The sequence below is a fragment of the Zalophus californianus genome, chromosome 4 (genome assembly GCF_009762305.2).
Source record: "Zalophus californianus isolate mZalCal1 chromosome 4, mZalCal1.pri.v2, whole genome shotgun sequence".
Taxonomy (NCBI): Eukaryota; Metazoa; Chordata; class Mammalia; order Carnivora; family Otariidae; genus Zalophus; species Zalophus californianus.
Window position 1 is genome coordinate 146,949,474 of NC_045598.1, and position 23,567 is coordinate 146,973,040.

Here is a 23,567-nt window from a genome sequence, read left to right on the forward strand (position 1 = left end):
ACCTCACTTTGTCTCTAATAGACACTTGATAATGGTAATAGTTTTTTTTCCCTATCTTATTGAATTGTTTGAGCTTTAAACAAGAGAGTAATATACAAAAGGACTTTATAAAAACCCGTGTCCATTTTAGCAATCGTAGCCGCCCTATTATGAAAATTTAATACTTGCAATTCTTGAGAGAAAACAATATAGAAGTCCAGTTAAATTTTTTTTTCAGAAACCAAAAAGCTCTTACACTCAAATTTTCAAGTTTTCATTCCACATTTTTATAATTATAAAACATTTAGCACATAACAACTAAGATAGGCTGCTGCCTAAAAGCTCAGTGTTGGTAAACCAGCAGTTATTTTAGGCTGCATTAAATTGTATTGCCTTCCCATATTACCAAAGACTGAATTGTGCCCCCCCAACACAAAAAATTCATGTTGGGGGGGGCTGTATTTGGAATAAACAAGGGATTAAGGTTAAACGAGGTCATATGGGTAGAACCCTAACCCAATACAATTAGTGTCCTTATGACACCAGAGAGCATGCTCTCTCTGCCTCCCGCTCTCCCTCCCTCTCTTTCTGCCAAGTGGAGGGATGGTGAGAAGGCAGGTATCTACAGGCCAGGAAGATCTCTCATCAGAAATGGAGTTGGCTGGCACCTGGATCTTGGACTTCACAGTCCTGAGAACTCTGAGAAATAAATCTGTTAAGACACCCAGGCTGTGGTATTTTATGGCCACCTAAGACTAAGACATATACTGTTTTTTTTATTATTATTATTACTATGAGCTTTTAGGATGAGAGGCTTAAAATTGCCAATTAATTAAAACTAACCCAGGGGAGCCTGGGTGGCTCAGTCGGTTGACTGTCTAACTCCTGGTTTTGGCTCAGGTCATGATCTCGGGGTTGTGGGATTGAGCCCTGCATTGGGCTGTGCACTCAATGGGGAGTCGGCTTCAGATTCTCTCTCCCTCTGCCCCTCCCCCTGCTCCTACTTTCTCTCACAAAAATGAATCTTAAAAAACAAAACAAAACAAACCAAGGCCCAATTTCCTTCAGCAGTGTACTAACCCTTATGAGCTTTGAGGCTGGGTGTGTGACTCTTGACTATCAATCTCATTTCGTAATTGGTTGCATGATATCGCTCAATTATGCAGTCTGGTCAAACAAAAAAGACAAACCCTCAAATTTTCTGTACCGTTTTGGCATATAGATTTATACTGTCATTTAGTCTTGTTGAGAGTTCTTTGAAATTAATATTTGGGACAACAGTCTAGATCTCAACCTGGCTCTGTTCCATATTTCGAACATTCTCCTCTTGCTGTCCCAGACAAAACAGCAAAATAACAGTTGCTAGGAATCCAGACTTCCTGGCTCAGAGCCAACAGAAAGGAACGAAGCAAAAACCACTGTGTTCATGGTGATCATGTACAAGTCTTTCAGGACCATTGCAGCGATCCTTAATTCTGTGGGAGTCATCAGTGTTGTACCCCCTCAAAGCTGCATTCTTTGGCTTTTAGTGTAAATATGGTTTCCCAATTCCAGTTGGAAATACTTAACAAAAACGTTGAATTATAATCCATATTCATTTTTTGCAGGTTACGTATGTTAGTTTGTTTACTAAAATTTACCAGTAAACCCCCGAATCAATACTTATGGTGCTTTCATGGGCATGTACATGTGCAAATTTGTCATCTGACATGTATAGATAGGCTCAGATAAAGTGAGACAAGGTGACGGTCTTATCTCAGCTCTCATGCTGCAAACAAGTGCCCTTTTCATGATGTATTTAGTGTTTTTCACATTTTTGTGCCTTTTCTTGGTGATTTTGCTGTTTAAAATGATCCAAGAATACGGCTAGGTAGTGCTTGTTCCTAAGTACAAGAAGGCTCTGATGTGCCTTAGTTAGGTAAGATTTGTTCAGGCCATGTATTACAGTGCTGTTGGCTATGAGTTTAATGTTGGTGAACCAACAACAGATATTGTATCTTAAAACAAGACTATGTATTGATCAGTTGATGCAAATTATGCGACCAGAGGTTCACGGGAACCTAATCCTATCCTTGCCCCAGATGCAATGATACAGTATCTGCTAATTCAGTGTGACTTTATAGAAATAACTATAGTAACAAAAATCAACTATGTCGCAGGGAACTACATATTAGAATATTTAGAACAATGGGTGTGCCATTCTTATTTTTAAGTTTTAAAATTACAAATTAAAAACAATTTTGGTACAAAGATAAAAGCCGCATACTCCATATTACCCGTCGCTAAGTAGAGGGCTGACAATAGCGTGCGTTGTTTTTGATGTTAAATTCGACTGGAACTATAAATCTCAATCTTCTATTCTTCTGTAATACCTACCCATCAAATACAGGTGTCCCTTATGGTTTAATCTCCTTTCCTTTTCCCTTCTATTTCTTACCATCCTTTCCAGGGTGATTTCTCATGGCCTCAAATACCATCTTCAAATAAAAAAACTCAAACCTAAACTTCCAATCTTGACATCTCTTCTGGCTCTAGACCTGAATTTCCAAATACCTGTCTGACTTATCCACAAATCTTCCTGTCACAAATCATGATCGGTATGTTACAAACAAACCTCATTTTTTCCCTCCATAAGCCATTCTTTTCTGTGTATGTACCTTAACTGCAGTAATGAGCTTTCTTCCTTATCATATAAACCAGAAGTTTATCCTCACAACAATCTTCTAAGTAGGTGCTGTAGTGTGGATGAGGTAAGATTACATAGATGACAAAATTACAGCCTTGAAATCAGATTTGGTTCTGATATTTACTATGCGGCCTTAAGCCAATTACTTTCTGAGCCTCACTTTCACGGTTAATAGACACAGTGAAGATCTTACTTTTCTACTTGAAAGTGTCTTATGTATCCAGACTGGCAGCATCAACACATGGGTACTTCTAAGAAATACACAATCTCAGCTTTACCCCAAATGTTGTATTATTATCTGCATCTTAATATATCTTCAGGCAACTGGTTTGCAAATTCCAACCCATCCTTACTAATACAAAAATGTTATCACCTTCAGGAGAGTACAACCTTGGAGAGTAAGTCCTGTCTGTAATTTACTAGAGCCGCTGTTCCAATTATTGCTCATACTATTTATCATTTGTCACCAAGCTATAGTTAATGAAGGCCTTTTACAGCTTTTATAATCTTTGATTTCTTCCAGAACCCTTGAACTATCTGCACATGACTTGAATTTAAATCCACCCCAAGGTTATCTTATTCACTAGAAAGACCTATTATGTTATTATTATTATTTGAGAGGCTCATTCTTTATTTACCATTTTAAGTTGTACTCCTTCAACATTTCTTAATTTGGATTGTTTGACTTGAAATTTTCCTTGTGTCCTAACTTTATAAATTTTCAAGACAGAAGGAAAACAGAAAGTACCAGTCTTGCCCTGAAATATTTGGAAAATGTGACTTATAATTCAAATGCAAAAACTTTCATATAGTAACACTGCTTCGGCAAAACTGTTTCTAGATTTTAATACTATTTTAACATTTATTAAGCATTCATAATGTACAGTGCATTATGTTCAGTGAAAAAGTTTACAGATGTTTAATGTATTTTATAATCTAATCCCATGCTGCTATTAACCTGAGATACATTTCTAACAAGCTCCCAGGCAATGCTGATATTGCTTTTCTGAGGACAATAATTTCAATATAAAAACCGTACCGCAAGAAATATTATATGGAGGTCTAAGAAACAGACAAAACCTGTGTGTGTGAATGTGGGGGTTGTGGTGCTGAGAAGACTTTGGCTTCTCCTTTGAAAATGAGTTTTTAGAACTTATGTTAAAACTCATTTGGGAGAAATCTGTCACCAAGATGTTAATTGTGGCACTTAAATAGCTTATATTGGAGAATATCCACTACTTAAGATTGGAAGGTAACAAAATTTACAAACTCCAGTTACTAAGTCTATCTAGGTGCATATTCCATTCTTCACCTAATGTTTTCATTCCCTGTTCCTTGCCTTTTGTACACCCATTCCATAACATAATAATGTATAACATCCTTATTGTAGCATTTCCTAAATTATAAGTGTTTGTTACAATTTTCTCTTTGACCCAAGTTATATGAGAACATCCCAAAATTCCAAGAATATGATTTTTCAGCTTTTAAATTTAGTTTCTAGTCTTTCTTGCAATTTAGTCATTTGTGCAATGTGCTCATAGATTAAAGTTCTCTCTGTATCCTAGCACAAGATCATTTAGAAATGTTTCAGGACAGTTTGAAAAGAATGTAAATGAAGTAGCAAAGTAATACATATTATACACATATTCACACCCCTCCTAATTAGTTTATCCCTTTTCATTTACTTTACTAAAGACTGTAAGTGAAGTCAGTCTCCAATATATGTACTGCCACATGTATTTGAATTAAGAATTACTTTATTAAGTACTTAGAATGCACTTAACTATATATACAGCAGTAAAACTACCACTCACATCAAGATACTGAACATTTTACAGATGAATGCCAGGTTATTTACCACATAAAGCTTCTTAAATGCTACATCCTACAGTTTTATACTTTGTTATAGCTTAAATTCTGATAAAAATGTTGCTCCCTATTTCATTTTCTATGCTTTAACAGTTTCCATTATCTTTAAATTCCTTTATCCTTTGTTTTACACAAATGTAAACCTCCAGGTTCAGAGACTGATTTTTGACCCAATTTGAATCTTTTTAACAGGGATATTTAGCCTGTTTATAAGCGTGATAATTCACCTGTTATCTCTGTTAGTCTATCTTGTGCTAATTTTAGTGTTTTCTTAGTGTTTTTGTTTTTTCACCATTTCCTCTCCTCTTTTATCTGTAACACTTATCTCAACGTCAAATTTACTTAGAATGAACTACTACATCAAGTGGTTACTACTGATTTTCCTTGGGCAAGATGTACATAAAACAAGGTTTTCATCTACCACCTCCCCAGTCAGGGATTTGGAAATTTTCTTTACATTGTCAGCATTAACATTATAAACAAACTTGTTACTTTTCCCCCCTCTATAATTAAAAATAAAGGACACAAAACTGTACCAATTGTCCCATCTTATCAGATTAACACTTGGAATGCCTTTACTCTAGGTGTCCTGCCCACCACAGTAACAAAGCCCTTTTTATTTATTTAGCTGAAGAGCATGCATATCTTTATCTACATTACATACTAAAAACAGTACTTACTTGCTGTCTGCATTGAACATTTAGCACACCTTTTCGGTTTAAAACAAGACAAACTGAAATTTTAGACCCAACTCAAGAATTTATCTTTGCATTTAGTTTTATAACCCTACATATAACAATTTAATCTTTAATGATATTTAACTAGCTTTAAGGCTTACCCATTTTTTTTTCCATACAATTGCCTCACTACTCGAGTTGTTTTTGTGCTCTGCAGTAACATCATTTAGCAAATTTTTCAAGAATGGTATTTGGCTGATAAACTTTCTTAACCCCTGCATATCTAGGAACGTCTTCCAGTTGCTTTCATTTAGAAACGATAACTTGACAGGATATATAACTCTAAGTTCAAAATCATTTTCCCTTAAAGCTGTAGATACTCTCGGCATTTAGAGTTGCAAGAGAAAAATCGCGTCAGTCTGACTTTTACCCCTTTACAGGTAACCTGCTTTCTCTGAATACTTGTAGAATTTTTTCTTTATCCTTCCAGTTTAAAAACGTCACTGGGCTAGATCTAGGTGTTGCTTTCTTTTCGTTGTTTTACTGATACTCTATGAACTTTTTCTATTTGCAGATTTAGTTCGTTTTTCGAATCTGGAGCATTTTCTTCAATTAGGTCCTTACTGTTTCAGCTTCATTTGCTTTCCCGTTTCAGGTATTCCTATTACGTGTAGATTGTATCTCCTGGATCGATCCTGTAGATTTCTCTTCTATTTTTCCTTTTTTTCTGCATGTTTCTCTTGTTTTGCATTTACTTCGGTAATTCGATTTTGTGACCGATCAGGCTTGCACATTTCTGTTCTCTCTCTCTCTCTCCTTTCCAAGCACTCTGACACTAGCCTCTTTATCAATGAGCATAGATCTTTAAGCTCCTGTGTTACACGATGCTCAAACCTTACTCTCTCTTCTGTTTCCACTGCTATATCCGTTTCAAGAGGCGGCATTTTCTCGATGGTAAGCTGTTTCTTCCGAACTCAGGTATTACGACCTTTAAAACAATAAACAAAACTTAATTCTCTACCGCTTGACCCAGTCAGCCCAAAGACTCCCACTGGTAATTATTAACAGGTTTATTGAAATATTTTCTTCTTCTTGCTTACCTTTTGAACAACTCTTCTTGGCAATGGGACCAAAAGTAAAGATTAAAAGAAGCCTTCCGAAGCCCCTGACAAAATAAAACCAACGTCCAAAATGGTTCCCGTCACGTCAGCACTGCACGCCTCACGTCAGAGCCAATAGCCTGATGCTTAGCTTTATTGCTGGGGAGCTATAGCGCGCTAGCCAATCGGGAGGCAGCAAACTCCAGCGAACCAAGCCACACCCCCACGCGTTTTCGCGCTCCTCCCCCGCCGCCCCGCCTCATCAGAGGGGGTCATGGGAGTGCGCATGCGTCCATCCCATCTTGGGTCCAATGACTCGGCTTAGATCCGGTACCGCCTCGAAGGCGGGACTGGGTCCCAGCCACGGCCAATGGAACCCCAGGTGAAGGTTGAGGGGTGGAAAGTGCCTGGTAGTCGGTGGTGCAGGTTTCTACCAGCGCATGTGCAGGGCTATCTGGTCGTCATGGAGGCAATCTTGGCGGAGGAGCTTGATGAGGAGGAGCAGCTAGCGAGAAGGCATCGCAAAGAGAAGAAAGAGTTGCAAGGTGACGAGGGAATGGGAACCTAGAAGTCTCTCGGATCCAGGAAAGGCCGCGTGGCGGGTCGGTTCTAGGGAATCCCGAGAGGCTTCTGATCTGGATCCTCCTAGACTTTCCCAAAGTAGCCGATGGCCTCACCCCTCCTAATCCCCTGCTCCGGTGGTCCCTTAATCCGCCAGATCTTTAGAAACTTCCTTTTCTCAGGTCCACCGCGTACCCACTATCCCACGCCACAGCCGGTGCTGGTGTCTGAGAATTTCGTGTTGGGCCCAGATTGTTCTCCCTCTCCCGTCTCCCTTTCCTGTTCCTAATCAGTTACTGATACTGGGCGCTAATGGACGCGTTTTGAAATACCTCAGTTTTGAGGACTCAGAAGGGATGCTTGAGAGATTTAAAACTCAGAGTCATTTTTTCCCCTCCTCCTATCACACCAAACAGACGTACGTTTTTGTTAGTGAGGTTTTTTGCTTGTTTGTTTGTTTTGTCTCTTCTTCATCTGGGTTCTTCTCTGTAAATGTCTGATTGTTACGTACTCTTCTTGGCTTACATCATTACTCATCTACACACTTCTCTTATCATCCCCTTATTGCCCCTATTTGTCATTTCCTCTTAATCTCTGGGTTGTTGACTTAATGATTTTTGGTGGATTTTCAGCCAAAATTCAGGGTATGAAGAATGCTGTTCCCAAGAATGACAAAAAGAGGAGGAAGCAACTCACTGAAGATGTTGCTAAGTTGGAAGCGGAAATGGAACAGAAACATAAAGAAGAACTGGAGCAACTGAAGCTGAATTCTAAGGAAAGTAAAGTATGTGAAGTGATGTTTCTTTTTGCCTACAGCTTTTGAAAGCAACTGTCCACCTCTAATAAACTGTTCACTATATGAAATCATAAAATTAGAGGGAAAGGAAGTCACAAAATCATGCTCATGCATCATCTTTCATTAATATTTCTGTGACCAGGTTTACTTGGTAATGTGTAAGGGAGGTCAGCAAAAAAAGTACACTTCAACTATGTACGTGCCCCCAAAATGAACATATTGATAAAGTGGACGAGAGGAAGCCTCACCAAGTGGAATTTGGAAGATCAGACTTCTAGCCCCAGAACTGCCATTAAATAGTATTGTAACCTTGGTAAAGTTACTTAAAACTTCCTGAGCATAAAATTCTCCACATATAATATGATACAAATACTTCTGCTGTTTAAGCACAAGATTCTGTAAGAATCAAATGGGACAGCAAATATGAAATCATGTTCAGGTTATAAAATGTGCTTTTATGAACAAGTTGTAATGAATGAAAATTTACTTTTGTCTCCTGGGTAAATTAGAGCATACTGTCATTTTAACTAATACTTATTTTATCATTGTAGCTAACAGATATTATGTGCCAAACACTTTAACATATCATGTGCATTATTCTCATGTAGTTTTCATGGTAACACACTATGAGGTATTACCCATGAAGTAAATGTAGATAATCCCATTTTTCAAGAGAGAAATAGACTCAGGGATTAAGAATTTCCTTCTGAATTCATACCGGCTATTAAATGCCAACGGCAGAATTCAAAATCAGGACTATCTTACTCCAAGATGTGAATCTGAATTCTGTTATGACTTAGTGTGGTATGGTAGTTTATCGCATGAGTTTGGATATCAAGGATCACAGACTCTATAATCTTACTCCATTTTTGATAGTTAGAAAGTTCTTACAGCTGTACAAAATTTTATCTACCATAACTTAGTTTTACTTGGTTTATTTTTGGTCTGCAGTTGAGGGAAAACTTGTCTGTACTGACTTACAATGGTCTTTATATGAAACATAATCTCATCTTCTTTAGCCTTATTAGCAAGTCATTAAGCTCCTGGCCTTCCATGACTTAACATATTTTATTTCCAAGTGGCAAAGCATGATGCTCCACTTGTTTTTGTTGTCACAATCATGGTATTCCTAATTATCTCCCCATCTTTTCTATTAGTGAGATAGTTTTATTTGCTCTCCAATTTTCAGTTTTGAGATTTCTTTCCTAGGTTTCCAAGGACAAAAATGCTTGATTTTTAAGCTACATATTGTTCAACTGTTAAAATACAAAGTCCCATTTTACTTTGACCTGTTATCTTTTTCATTAACTTAAGCTTGTTTTCTTTCTGAACACTATCTGAATTCTCATGTCATTGCTTTCCAGATGCTTCTCTGTATCTTGCCTCTTGTCAGTATGGCAGTTTGTAGATTTTAGCAGATTCCTCTGAAAAATATAAGGATACTAATTTTATTAAAGTTGATGTAACTATACTCTGAAGTCTTAATCTGGTTTTGATATTTTGATAATTTGGTTGTAGCCTTGGAGCCTACTATCTCTTTTGTTATGAGAGGCCTCTATATGCTTTATGCATGTGTCATACTAAAAACTAGTTTAAGTTACATTGCAGTAATAAAATACTAGTACTAACCCTGATCATTAGTCTAGCATCTTTCTTCTTCCTTCAGCAGACACATGATAGCCATTTGATGATTAAGATTTGTTGTGATATCTAAACAATACATTAACTTTTCTACCTGTAGTTATCAGTTTGTAGATGGGAGAGGATAGAGAAAGCTCAACAGTGTTCATCAGGTTCTGGCTAATTGAGATGGGAAAAGATCTTTCCTGCCACATTTGAGATTCTTCTTCTTATTTTTTTAAATTTTATTATGTTATGTTAGTCACCATACAATACACATTTGAGATTATGAAGGCGGTAATGAACTGATCCAGCACAAGACCTTATTTTTTCTTTTTTTAAGATTTTATTTATTTATTTAAGAAAGAGAGCACGAGCGTGGGCATCATGCACGCAGAGGGAGGAGCAGAGGGGGAGGGACAGGCAGACTCCCTGCTGAGTGTGGAACCTGACATGACCTGAGCTGAAATCAAGAGGCTGACACTTAACCAACTGAGCCACTCAAGCACCTCAACACAGGATCTTATATATCCTATAAGTACTCTCAGCATTTAGAGAAGGGAAGGATGAACTGCTGAATGAGTTGACACTTATAGGAAATATTTAGATTAATGGAGTAGGAATTTCAAGGAAGGAAAGCCTGCAGGGATGAGTGTTATCTTTGGAGAGCTCTAAGGAAACTTTTTGGGAATCTGATGAATTCTCCCTTAAAAATAGAAATAGGAGACAAAGCCACTTCATGTAATATTGTACCTAGTGCTGTTATTCAAATTTGAATTGTATTACATATACCTGTGATTTTCTTTTTTTGTGTGATTTTCAATAATTTAATAATCTAATACTTTGAATAATAACTTAAAAGTATTTTTCATTAACTTGGTAATGCTTTTGTTTCCTTCAGATAGATTCTGTTGCTGTTAACATTTCAAACTTGGTTCTTGAGAATCAGCCACCTCGGATATCAAAAGCACAAAAGAGACGGGTATGAATGTCATGTCACCAAGTAATTAAGTTAGTGCTACATGCTTATTACTATGTTAGGTGTTGTATACATGCACGAAGGGAATAGGAAAAAAAATGATGGAGTTTCTTGTCAAATACCTGAACTAACATTTATTAAACACTTAGTATGTGCCAGATACAATGCTAGGCTTATGGATTATATGAAATCTCACTTAGTCCTGATTATAATCGTGTGAAGTAGATTCTTATCCTCATTTTGAAGAGAAGAAAATAGGTCTAAACAGTATAAAATAACATGTACAGTTTTCAGGTCTCAGAGAGTAGGGATAGGAAGGAAGTGTGCAAAGGATATTTTTTACAAATATATTATCCCAGACTTAATAATTCAGAATCTTCAGATTGTGGACCCAGGTGATTCTGTTTTGGTTAAAAACTGTGGTGTTAAGTGGTGAAACAAGGATTTGAATCTAGAAATTCAGCAAGATACACAGGTGTACAGAATTCTCAGGATTATGCAGGTATCTATGTAACGGTTAGTGGCAGTGAAAATTCAGAGAAGGAAAAGTTCATTTGTGCCAGGTATTATATAATGAGTTGGAATTTTAAGAAAGTACAGTTAATTAGATAGGATGTTTGAATAGGAGAAACTGCATGCATAAAAATAAATGTGGGCATGAAATTTTGCAACATCAGAGAGCTATAAGGAAACTGATTTGTTGGGAGTAGTGAGTTCATGAAATCAAAGTTACGGGAATGAAATTAGATAGGTAAGGGCTGTTCACTTGGAAAAGAAAAAGGGGTTTAAATCTAGTATGTTTAGTCTCAAATACTGTTTTACTAACATTTGATGTTTTATAGTATTTAAATGTTTGTTTTTAAGCTAATTTAGCATTTTGTAATTTAGTAGTACATAATTTAATAGGGCATGGTATTTGGTGTCAGACATGTGAAGGTTTTAATATCCCACTTACTATGGTGGCTTTGGGTAAGATTCTTAACTTTTTTAAACCTCAGTTTCATATGTACAAAATGGGGTAAATAATACCTACTTTATAGAGTTATTGTAAATATTAAATAATGTACCATTTCCAAAGCCCTAACACAAAGCCTGGAGAACCAGTGGGTCAGCAAATGGTAGTATTGTTTACTGTGTTCAGTCCTGCATAGTGTGCCTTTTAGAAATTCAACCCAAGACTGTATCTTTTTTTTGTTGTTTGAAAGTTGATCAAGTTGCAAGTTGTCAAACATTTCTCATACTTATGTAAGATTTTATTTTTTTGAGTAAATATCATGTTTGTGAATTCCATAGAATCATGCAACTTAGATTTTGTAGTATCTTGGAGGTTATCTATTTTAACTCCCTACTTATATGTGTTCTTTTTGTGAGAGCCTTATAGTTGTCATCTAGCTTCTATAGATCAAAAGCAAAGGTCAGAATTTTTGCTTGGCAGGAGCATAACAAAATACTTGTTGGAGTTACCTCTACTTAATAATTGATACATCTTAAGAGTAGCCTATTTAATTCTGGAAAACCTAGGTCCCAACCCCTTCCCGTCTTTATCAAATCTTACTCATCCCCAGCTGGACCCTTAGGCAACAAAACAAATAAAAAATTAAACTCCTTTACTTTTCTCAAACATCTTGTTACTTTTCTCCTAAAATTCTGCATAGCTGAAATGCATACCTTTTCAACTATACCCTCAAAAAATTTGGTATCTTTTATAGTCAGCTGCTTAAACACTTGGCAAGAAAACACCCTAGAAGTAATGCCTGAAATTTTTTATTGCTTTGTTATATTAATAGTAGTAGTAAGATTCTAGAACTGAAAAGACTTGAAAGTTTATAGTATATACGAAAATGAAACCTGAACTTTTTTTTTTTTTTCCGGCCCAAAACACCAAGGAATGAAAAGCCAATAAATTAGTTGTGTTTATCTTTGGGAGAGATACAATTCTGTCCTTAGAAAAAAAACTGACAAAACTTTATGAAGATTTATTATTGGAATATTGTAGAGTAAATCTCTAATTTTGAATCTAGAAAAACACAGGGAATATTTTTTTAATTCAGCAGGCTTCAATGGAAGAAGCTCTTTGGTATGCTGGGAAGAGCCCAAAGTAGAACTTAGAAGAATTGGGTTCCAAAAATAGGAAATTTGGGAGCTGGAATGAGATCTAGTTCAATTTCTTTATTTACAAATGAGAGAGCCCAGTTGTCTTAGTGGCTGAGTTTGATACAAACCCAGGACTAGTACTTAGCTCTTAAGATTTCTCTTCAGAGATGATTTTGCTACATTGCTATATTGAAATGATTCTAGTCTTACTGACAGTATATTTATGAGTTAATTGCTGTTTTCATCTTAAATATATGTTTTCATTAGACTTAATTGTTGACATTCTGGGGCGCCTGGGTGGCTCAGTTGGTTAAGTGACTCCCTTCGGCTCAGGTCATGATCCTGGAGTCCCGGGATCGAGTCCCACATCGGGCTCCCTGCTCGGCGGGGAGTCTGCTTCTCCCTCTGACCCTCCCCCCTCTCATGTGCTCTCTCTCATTCTCGCTCTTTCAAATAAATAAATAAAATCTTTAAAAAAAAATAAAAAATAAATTGTTGCCATTCTGTCTCTAGCACTAGGGCTATAGAAACCACAGTGCCTAGTGCCATTGGGAAACTATCCATGGCTGGGAAAAGAATCCAGTGAATTTCCCGCCCTGTGCCCTGGAAAGAAAACACAATTGCTGTGTAACATTGAAGCAGAGCTTGAGGGCAAAAGTGAAATGTTTGGATTAGTATTTTAGAGGGTTAAATGGTTTTGCAGACAGTGTAAAATTCCACTCATCTAGTAACTAGTATATAACATCATTAACTCCAGCTCCCATCTGCTCCAACTTTTATTCTGATTTAGGTGCCCGGATAGAAGGAGTGCTCTGTGTTGTCCTTGGTCCCAATCTGCTTCTAAACCAGCTGTATGGCCTTTGGAAATCTTTCTGCGTGCTGTTTCCTCAGAGGAAAATGAGGGGTTTTGGATTAGATGATATCCAAGGTGCTTATCCTCCCTCTCCGCTCTGAAAATGCTTTTTAGACTTTCAAAACGTAACAGTGCCATCTTGTGTTTTAAGGTTTTTATGCTGCTGTGATAACATAGTTATAGATATGCAGTGAAATAAATTTGTTCATGTTACTTCTGGCATGGTTGGATTCGGGTGGAATAAACTTAAATAGGTGTATGTTTTATTAGGGAGATAATACTGTTTTTTATTCAGGTAATTTACAAATCACTTTAGGTTCCAGCATGGCACGTAACAGGCAAGTAGTTCAAGTGTGTGACATTAAGTTGAAATTTGCTTTCCATTAATTTCTTCTGCCCCAAGGAGGAATGAGAGCTAGGGACACGAAAATCTTTACTTTTTCCTTCTTTTTCTTGATTTACCAAATCCTTCACTGTAATTTGCTACCAATATCAAGATTTGTGGAATTTAACTTAACTATTTTTATTCTCTTAAATTGAAAAGGATTCATGACCTGTATATAAGTAAAACATATTCATGATCGAGAATTAGAAAGATGCAGAAAAGTGCATGCGTGCACACACAAAACAAAACTTACTTTGTAAACAAAAGCCAGACTTCTAAATACAGAGAACAAACTGGTCGTTGCTAGTGGGGAGTTGGATGGGGGGACAGGTGAAGGGGGGAAACAACTTATTTTGTAATCCTATGATCCAGAGAAAAGCACTGTATTTTGTGTATATCTCTCTAATTTTTAAACTATGTATGCATAGATTTAACATATATTAACTATATACATACCTTTTTTGCCCCCAGCCTCATTTCTTGACATGTTTCTATAGTACTCTAGCTATATGAACCGTGTTCAGCTATGAAACATATAGTGCTTTCTGGCTCTGATCCTTGCTGGTATAACTGTCAGGATTTTTTCTTTTTTTTCTCATTTTCCCCAGCCTTCCCATTTACTTCCTACCCATCCTTCATGTCACAGATCTCATTGCCCTATACCTACACCATCCTTGTGTATGTTGCCATAGGAAGAGCTCTTATGACATTTGAATAAGGAAAAGCATGTTGCAGAATGTAATGTGATACCATTTTTTGTCAAAATGTTTTTTTTTAATTTTTTATTGTTATGTTAATCACCATATATTACATCATTTGTTTTTGATGTAGTGTTCCATAATTCATTGTTGTCAAAATATTTTTTTCCATACTTTTTTATGAGTACATCTATATTTGTTAAAATGCTTAGAAAAAAAATCACCGGACCTCTAGAGCAGGCACTGAAATTGGCCGTGGTCCTTAGGGGAACTTCAGTCTATCTGTAATATTTTAATTTTTTATAAGAAGAGTTTTTTTTTTAATCTGTTGCTTTAGTAAATGTGTGTGTGTGTGTGTGTGTGTGTGTGTGTACACACACACAGTTTTTTTCTTTAGGCTAGATAAATAGAATTCCCATACCCTTCTAAAGGCTTTGGCATATTGATGCCTCACTGGTGATTTAGCATGTTAATGACCCAGTAGTTGAGTGATAAGTTAAAAAGCTTGAATTAGCTTGGCATAAATATGATGATGATGTTGCTTTAAGGCCTAGGACAGCTCAGTTTTAAGGCAGTACTTTGAAATCAGTAAGTAGAATTTTTAGAAACTTTTCATGTAGTTTTTAAATAGACTTCAAAGAAAAATTTGAAGGCTGTTTTTGGTCCTAGTACAGAGCTTGGTGTTGGGTACATGCAGATGAGAAAGATAGTTGCCCTTAAAGGAGTTCATAGTGTAGAACATTCTATAAGTGATGAGATCATCAATATGATAATGCTTGTGGGAGAAGGAAGATGGCAGAAAGTTTTGAGAGTCTTACATTTCTATCCCCTAAATAAATGTGAAATAGTCCTAATTATTGTAAATTAACTTTCCTGTATTCTTCTCATCCTAGGACAAAAAAGCTGCATTGGAAAAGGAGCGGGAAGAAAGGATAGCTGAAGCTGAAATTGAGAACTTATCTGGAGCTAGACACCTAGAAAGTGAAAAACTTGCTCAAATACTGGCCGCTAGACAGTTGGAAATTAAACAGATTCCATCTGATGGCCACTGTATGTATAGAGCCATTGAAGATCAGCTGAAAGAACAGAAATGCCCCTTGACTGTGGCTGCCTTGAGAAGTCAAACTGCTGAATATATACAAGGCCATGTGGAAGACTTTCTGCCATTTTTAACAAATCCTAATACAGGAGATATGTATACTCCAGGTAATTTATTTTTCTTCACTATGTCTTTTTTTTTTTTTTTTTTCCTACTATGTCTTGTTGCTGCTGTTAAATAAAACAATTTCTGGGATTGAGAATAAGAAAAACCCGTGATAGTCCTTATAGAGGGAAAAAAAAATCTCAAAATTTAGGCAGAATTATTTATAATTTTAATAGTTACTAGTTCATTTTGCTTTATTAAGATCTTTTAAGTACTTGACCATTTTGTGGTTTAATGTTTAAGATAAAAATGGGAATAGGATTATTATTATCGAAAAAAATTGTGGTTTATAAGTTCACATGTCATAAATTTGGGCATAGAGGGAGGTAAGCTTTGACTAGTCTATGGAAGTATAGGGCCCAAAGACCATAAGCAGAATGATTGGGAAAACTAAATCCTACTTTTATCCTGTACACTGGGAGATTTAATTTTCTCAATAAGCCGTAATATTTAGGCAAAATTTGATTTTGCCAAACCAAAAACAAGTTAATGACCTGCCTTATTATTCTTTATAATACCTTTGGTAATTAAGGTAAGATATTTATGGAGAGGTGTGAAAAAATGCACAACTCGCAAGTAAAGGAGAGAGCAGGTGAAAATCTGAGAGTTTTGGGGGGAGTCAGGGATAGAACAGAGGAAAGTTAGTCCTTAAGGGAAGATGCAGGTGTGGTAGTATCCTTTGGGAGCAAGTCATATGGCCAGGATGGGTCAGAGAAGAGAAGATTAAGGTTGGCTTTCCTTTAATGGAGTCCCCAACTCTGCTAGTTGCAGGGCAGTGGAAAAGAGGTGGCAACTCAGCATGTTGAATTTAAAAAAAGATAAAAGACTTAATTTCTTATTCAGCCAGTATTTATTGAGGGCCACTATGTGCCAGGGACTCTTCTAGGCACTGTGTTGAGCATTGGAGATATAGCAGTGAATGAGACAAACCCACAGGACATTATTTTCTATAGATGCCCTTAATTCTTTTCCCTTCCTCTAAACAGGGAGGGTATTCGTTTCCCGTTTTAACTTTCTGTATAAAAGTGTGTATGCTCAAGATGTGCCATTAAACTGCAGTTAGGTCTTTGCCTACTCTCATGACTGATCTAGGAAGCCCTTTCTTTGGCTAGAACTGATACTGAAGCAAATAAGGCAAATGCCTTCAGGATAACAAGTGAGGGCACTCTGGTGCTATTGCTGGGAAAGGAATTTCAGGTCCTTTCTACTTTACCCTAATTCTCTTCTCACATTTCTTGTGGGGTCTTAGAGTAGACCTGATTTTATAAAGGCTGCACTGTTCTAATTGTTCTGTGTATTTTTTCAGATGGAGGTCTGGGCTTTAAAATATGTGTCAAGGTAGTGAATATGGTGGTAATTTGGGGGATTGCCTGGGTAAACAGAAGAGCCTTGCTATGTAGTTAAGGTTCCTGGGCTTCAGGCTGAGGGAGAGAAGCAGAAATGAATTGCTTTGCTCTCAGATGGAGAGGTGGTAGAAAGTTGGAGTGAGTTAAGTTTGGATATGGGAAATGGATTAAATTCTGGAGAGTGCAGGTAGAGGAAGGTGTAAGTTCACAACTTGAGTAATAATCAGGAATTGTGGGAGCTATAAAAGGGATCTTGTAACATGAGTTATGAAAATTATTAAGTGTATCTTCTAATTTTTCTCTACAGAAGAGTTTAGAAAGTACTGTGATGATATTGTCAACACAGCTGCATGGGGAGGTCAGCTTGAGGTAAGTTTGTAATTATTCATGGTATTTGTGGATTGTTAAATTTAATTTCTAAATCCCATATGTAGTATTCAGACGTATTTTTCAGCTGATCCTAGTTTCTGAGTATCCTTTTTCTTAATGTATTTGCTATTTCTCTACTGATGAAGCACTGAAATAGGGATTCTTAGGCCTTTGATTTAAATATGTATCTTTGGGAAGTAAAGCAGTATTTCATTTTAAATAGCCCAGTGTTTGATCTCTGGGTTGGTGAGGCTAATCTTGTACCTGTGTGTTTCCGTTTGTGATGCCGCTCCTGGCAATATATTTGATTTTCTGGACTTAAGAAAGGAGGATTTTATTCAAATATAGTAAAATTTACCCTAGTGGCTCAGATGATGAAAATCACTATTGTAAAGTAACATATCCATTACATTAGAAATAGAAAACAGTATTTTTATGTGAAATTAGGGGCCAAATCCTACCACAATACATTACAATTGGAATTCTAGTTGATACTGACTGCAAAGCAGTATCTGCTGCATTAAAATTCACATGTAGGAAAACAGTATGTTCAGTCACTTCTAGGGAATTAATCAGGATTTTTTTTTAAAGCTTTATCTTATTGTTAACTTTGTTTCATTAAACAAAATAAAACACCTAATTGGTCCAAGTGGTGATGGGGCAGCCTGGGGTATTTGAAAGACAGGGGATGAGAGAGAAAGTCCTGGGTTTGGGTCCTGGCTTTCCCTTCACGTCTCAGTTTTGTGATCTGGAGTCAGCCAGCCTCCTGAGCTCGAGTTTCCTAATTCAATGCGGGTGTGTACTTGGTAGGTCATTTGTGGACATTAAATAAGACAGGTAGTACGTGCATAGCACTCCGTAAGCTGAAGTTCCAGCTGGATGAATCTAGCGTGTAATTAATATTGTGTAGTGATGGTTAGTCATCTTGAATAGTTTGTGGCTCGAAGTATTTCACTTCAAGAACTATATTTTTGGAAGAAATGGCGTGAATGCTTCTTCAAATCTTTTTCTCAGTAATGCTATATTTGTACCTCTTCTGAACCACCAGAGGGAACTATGTCCATTCATTTTGTATGCCCCTCCCGGGTCTCTGAAACTCAGGAAGTGTTCATAGTAGCTTTGTGACTACATTAGGAGTAAAGATGCTTGAACTTTGTTTTGAGAAATCACATAGGATTAAGTTTGCTGTTGTGCAGCATAGAATTTTTTCCATATTCTTGAAGTAATTTCTTACCTTTGTTAAAACTTCCTAAAAGGACCATGTTCTAGGCAGAATGTTCTTATAATTGGGTAAATATATAGATGAGGGCACCATGAGTGAGGACTGTTAAATGATTAATTTATGAACTTGGACTCCACAGTCACACTTACTCATTTCAGTTGCAGGTCATTTTATTTCCTTGTGCTTGACTACAGAGAGGCACCTTAACCATTCTCTGCTTCAGATTCTAGATCTTTAAGATGTGTAACAATAGTAGTACCTATCCCATAGGGTTATTGTGAGGATTGCATGAATTAATACACATAAAGTGCCTTAGTGTGCTTGGTCATAGTAAATCTAAACAATGTTATGACTAATACTTATTACTAACTATTACTTATCTGACTTTAAGCTCTAATTTTATAATGTAGGATATGAAATTAACATTATGTATCAGTCAGATGGAAATACCATGAAAGGATAGTACAGTTCTTAAACATAACTCATTCTAGTCATGCCTTGAAAATTATGAAGCAGTGGTTATCAACACTGGCACATTAGAATCATCAGCTTTAAAAAAATAAGCAAACCTCCTAATCTTCCCTGTTCTTTCTCTCCTTCCTCCTAGCCCTCCCAAATTGTAGTTGATTTGGTTGGGTGTCTGAGCAATAGTATTTTTAAAAACTAGCAATTTTCATGCAATATTCAAAAGTAGAGAGATTAGTATAATGAGTCCAATCTACCCCTGTCCTCACTTCATTAACTATGGTACTGCTATTTCTAAAAAGCTGTCACGCAGCCAGGACTTGAAACTTCTGCATTTGATTTAATAAATATTATATTTGTTTTTTCAACAAATATGTATTAAGTGTCCACTATGTGGCAGGCTCTTGGTGAACAGTGAGGAACAGAATAGATCCATGCTGGATGATGATTGCCCTATTCATGCATACTCAGTAGTTTATGATTTGAATAAGATTTACCTTTTTATTTTCCTTACTAACACATTTTCTTTCCTTTAGCTAAGAGCTTTGTCTCACATTTTGCAAACACCAATAGAGATAATACAGGCAGATTCTCCTCCTATTGTAGTTGGTGAAGAATATCCAAAAAACCCATTAATACTTGTGTAAGTACCTGGAAATTTCTACTGTTACATTTTTCATATTTAAGACAAAAAGTTATTCAAAGATTTAGGTTGTGTATGTTGATTAATCAGAAAAAAATCTATCTTTGGCTGCATTAATTATGCTATTTTATGTTAAAGGCAATTATAGAATTAGAAAGCATTGTCAATATATGATTTAGATAATTGTTTAAGAACCTCTAGTGGTTTATTCTTGTGTATGAGTTAAGAATAAAGTCATTTCTAAAGGTGACACATTTTAGCATTAGTTTTCATATGGTCCTGGTTTCACATGAGTAACGCTAAGTTTCAACAAGTATAAAAGCTGAAATACATTCACGTTGCCTAATTGTTTATTCCTTAGAGATTTTTTCTTTTTTTTTTAAAGATTTTATTTATTTATTTGACAGAGATAGAGACAGAGAGAGAGGGAACACAAGCAGAGGGAGTGGGAGAGGGAGAAGCAGGCTCCCCGCAGAGCAGGGAGCCCGATGCGATGAGGGGCTTGGTCCCAGGACACTGGGATCATGACCTGAGCTGAAAGCAGACGCTTAACTACTGAGCCACTCAGGCGCCCTGAGATTGTTTCTTTATACTGTAAAAATATTTTACCTGAATGAGAATTCTTCTCTGAAACATAGCATGGAGAGTTCACTATTGGCTTTAGTGTTTATTACTCAAACCTACAAAGATAGTCATTAATGGCTTAAATTTAGGTAAAAATTTAAGCTTATTGAGCACTCAGCATTTCAGTATTTCCCTTTACCCCCCAATGATTGTATATTCCCCGACTTAAACTCATCTACAGAGTTATTGAACTAGATTTTACTGACTGCTGATGCTTTTCAAATGGTGTTGAACTTTTAAGTAATATGTCAGTGAAGACTTTGAATGATACCCCTGTGGAGTGATTCATTCAGAGTGTTTGGTTTTATATACAGAATAAACATTTATATGCAATGAATTACTTTCATCTAAACTACTCATTTCTCCTTTTCTCATTTCAGATATATGAGACATGCATACGGCTTAGGAGAACATTACAATTCTGTTACACAGTTGGTGAACACAGCTACTGAAAATTGCAGCTAGTTTACAAAATGTTGCATAATGTTTTAGTACAGTGTGCCGATCTGACTATTCTTATAAGTGCTGGATTGTTCTAACATTACTGAAAAACACAACTACCTTAAATCAGTTTTATGGCAAAGCTACTAACAGATTTTTTAAAAATGTGTCAGAGATAAACTTTAACCAGTGTTCCCTTATTGGTATTTTAGAGTCCATTGTAGAGAACCATCATTTACAGACCAAGATAGTACCCTGTTTGCTTATATTTTTATTAATATCGGATCCTGAACATTCTGTTTTGCACTGAAAATAAAATTTTTTTTTCTCCTTATTACTAAAAGCTTTCAGTAACCATTTTAATGTAACTCTTCTTGAAGAAATGAAATGATTCGGTCTCTTTGTCTTGAAAATATGTGGTAATGGTGATAGCAAATTTAATTAATGCTTATAAGTGAATCTGATTTCAGTAACCTTGGTACTGATGGGATTAATACTATGAAGCTTTTTATATAACCCCATCAAAGTGTAGCTAAAAAGCTTGCTTTAATAACTAAAAAATTTAAAATATTTATTCACATGGGAATCAGTTAAGTTTAAGAAATGAGACAAATTCATAGGTAAATAGGTGTTCCCTATCAGATCAGTCCTCTAAAGAATTACAGATTAGCCTTTTATTTGTGTGCAAATAAAGACCTGTCAGATTACCCTCTAATTTACTTGTTACTCCTTGCTGTTTCTGAAACTTCCAAATGGAATTACGACCACCAGTTTTTTTTTTACAAAAGTTTTTTAGTGTCTTTATTTTTTTATTTTATTTTTATTTTTTATTTTTGAAGTAATCTCTCTGCCCAACATGGGGCTTGAACTCATGATCCTGAGATAAAGTCCCATGCCCTACTGACTGAGCCAGCCAGGAGCTCCAGTACCATCATTTCTTGATCACCTTTATAACTACAAATTTTTATATTTTTGGTTATATTTTCCTCATCCTCACTTAGCTGCTTTGTTTTCTGTGCAGCCTTTTCCACTAAGAAACAGTTTGTGGCCTCTCTTATTCTTTAACTGTACAAATGGAGTAGCAATGTAAAAGGGTCCAAGGCCAACTTGACTTCAAATTCTTACTCATTTCCAATTTGTCTTACAAGACCTTTCTTTTTGTTTCATTCTCTAGGATTAGAAGAAAGCCTTTGTTATTTTAGTTAGCCTTATTAATGACACCTTTCTTTAATTCAGATATTTGAGAATGTTTGTGTTACATGTAGGGATAAAGTTGAAAGCCGCTGTTTGGGAGCTATGACTGTATAGTAAAGTCAGTATACAATACTTTGTGTGATGTGAATGATTTATCTGGCTCTGATTTCAGGTTACTCTTAACAGTGTTCTCCCTAAGAGGACAGTATCCATGTATAGAAACATGTCTCATTGATAATTTGTTATATAACTAAGTATTATGAAAATGAGTCCTTTTTGGTTTGATCTAGTTTTCCCAAATTAGGAATGAGTATTAAGATTTAGCATCAAGTTCATAGTATTTGAATTTTTCCTCCATGAATGCACTAATTTTTTTAAGTAAATACTGGGTTTTATAATACTAAAAACGAGTGTCAGCCTCACATGCCCAGCTGGTGACAATGTGGGAAGCTGGTGGGGACTGTGGTTAGATAGAACAAGTAAGTACTGCATGAAGGTATTCCAGTTCAAAAGATGAAAAACTATTCTGTCTGCCAAACAAAATATGTTCTGAAGGCTGACTTTTGGAATCCTTGATCTGAAATTTTTGGGGCCTGAAATTTATAAAAGTTAAATTATAAAATTGCTAAATGTCTTGCCTTTATTATGAAGTAATCTGTTACTTTAAAATCAAAAGATAAGCATTGAGAAGTAATAAAACAAATATCATGAAACCTAGTTATTACAAATGCCATCTGTATTTAAAATAACTTATTGGTAGCTATTTTTTTCTGATAAGATGAATGGAATTTTCTTGATTATAGTTTTATTATTTTTTATTTTTAAATGTCCAATATGGTTATGAGTAAGATTTGTGTGGTCAGCTTCTGTTTTTTCATAAAACTTCAGATAAAAATCATTTTAGCTGTAACCAAATATTGAAGTCTTTAATTAAATGGCAGATGTTAATTTAAAAACAGCATATACTAATTTAGTTTGCTGTGTGATTATGGTCTAACAGAAGTTTCATAAGCTTTCTTTTCTCCTAACTCAGAAAAGTATATGTCAGAGTTTTGGAATATGTCCTTAGCCAAGAATTTTATCCACTTAACATATGTTTACAAACTTATATAAAGCAAAAAAGAATGTATGTAACTATAATGAGCAATATAGTTTTGCTCCTATTATCTGATGTTTGCCAAAAGAATAAAAGATGTATGAATTAAATCAACAGTTGTTTAAATTGTTATTCTTAATTGTTCTTCTCAAATTGTTTTAGAATTTTATCCAACCTTTATTTTGTCCTTACATATAATTGAGAATAATACAGTCACAAATTCTTGCTTTAAGGGATTTGGAATAAATATATTAAGCATAGCATTATGTCTCAGACAGAACAGAGGGAAATAACGTGATAGGCATTTAAGCTGTGGCTCTTAGAAATCAGGTTGAAGCTTAAAACCTTTTAGAATAATGAAGGCAAATTAATTTGAAGAATATTCTAAGACTCATGGATGTTAAGAAGGAAAACAAGCACTTGTGTGCAAGAATGTGAAGCAGGAAGAAGGAAATTTGTGCAAATTAATGCTCGTACATGATTGTTAATATATTATCTTGGTACGGGTTGTCATGAACTAGCTGAAGGAGCAGATCACTTGTGTTTCTGAGAATTTAGTTGGTAATTTCTTAATGTTTCTACTTTTATTGAACAAATGAGTATGGTTTTTCTTCCTTTCCATATGTTTTCACATATTGATTTTTCTTTCCTGTCGTACAGTTTTTT

At 35.7% G+C, this 23,567-nt stretch overlaps 1 protein-coding gene and 1 long non-coding RNA gene across 5 annotated transcripts; one reads left to right on the forward strand and one right to left on the reverse strand.

Moving 5' to 3' along the window:
• Positions 1–4,404: 4,404 nt before the first annotated feature.
• On the reverse strand, positions 4,405–6,458 carry LOC113928784. The gene is made up of 2 exons (XR_003521969.2): positions 6,312–6,458; positions 4,405–6,199 (listed from the first exon to the last, which is right to left on the reverse strand). It is a non-coding gene; the product is annotated as an uncharacterized LOC113928784 (long non-coding RNA).
• A 112-nt stretch (positions 6,459–6,570) lies between these two features.
• OTUD6B (OTU deubiquitinase 6B) lies at positions 6,571–23,015 on the forward strand. 4 transcript variants are annotated; one of them, XM_027604805.1, is made up of 7 exons: positions 6,571–6,856; positions 7,505–7,656; positions 10,190–10,270; positions 15,191–15,503; positions 17,155–17,216; positions 19,440–19,546; positions 20,551–23,015. In XM_027604805.1, the coding sequence occupies exons 1-7, from the start codon at positions 6,682–6,684 to the stop codon at positions 20,633–20,635; spliced, it is 975 nt and encodes a 324-aa protein (XP_027460606.1). In that variant the 5' UTR covers positions 6,571–6,681; the 3' UTR covers positions 20,636–23,015. The 4 variants fall into 4 exon arrangements, with proteins under 4 accessions (XP_027460606.1, XP_027460616.1, XP_027460623.1 ...); XM_027604815.1 differs by having other exon boundaries at positions 7,505–7,647; XM_027604832.1 differs by lacking the exon at positions 6,571–6,856 and adding an exon at positions 13,152–13,289 and having other exon boundaries at positions 7,596–7,656.
• Positions 23,016–23,567: the final 552 nt, after the last annotated feature.

Coding starts and splice junctions, on each gene's coding strand:
- OTUD6B (XM_027604805.1), top strand. CDS start 6,682: ATGGAACCCCAGGTGAAGGTTGAGGGGTGGAAAGTGCCTGGTAGTCGG. Junction 7,657..10,189: donor TGAATTCTAAGGAAAGTAAA/GTATGTGAAGTG, acceptor TGTTTCCTTCAG/ATAGATTCTGTTGCTGTTAA. Junction 19,547..20,550: donor AAAAACCCATTAATACTTGT/GTAAGTACCTGG, acceptor TTCTCATTTCAG/ATATATGAGACATGCATACG.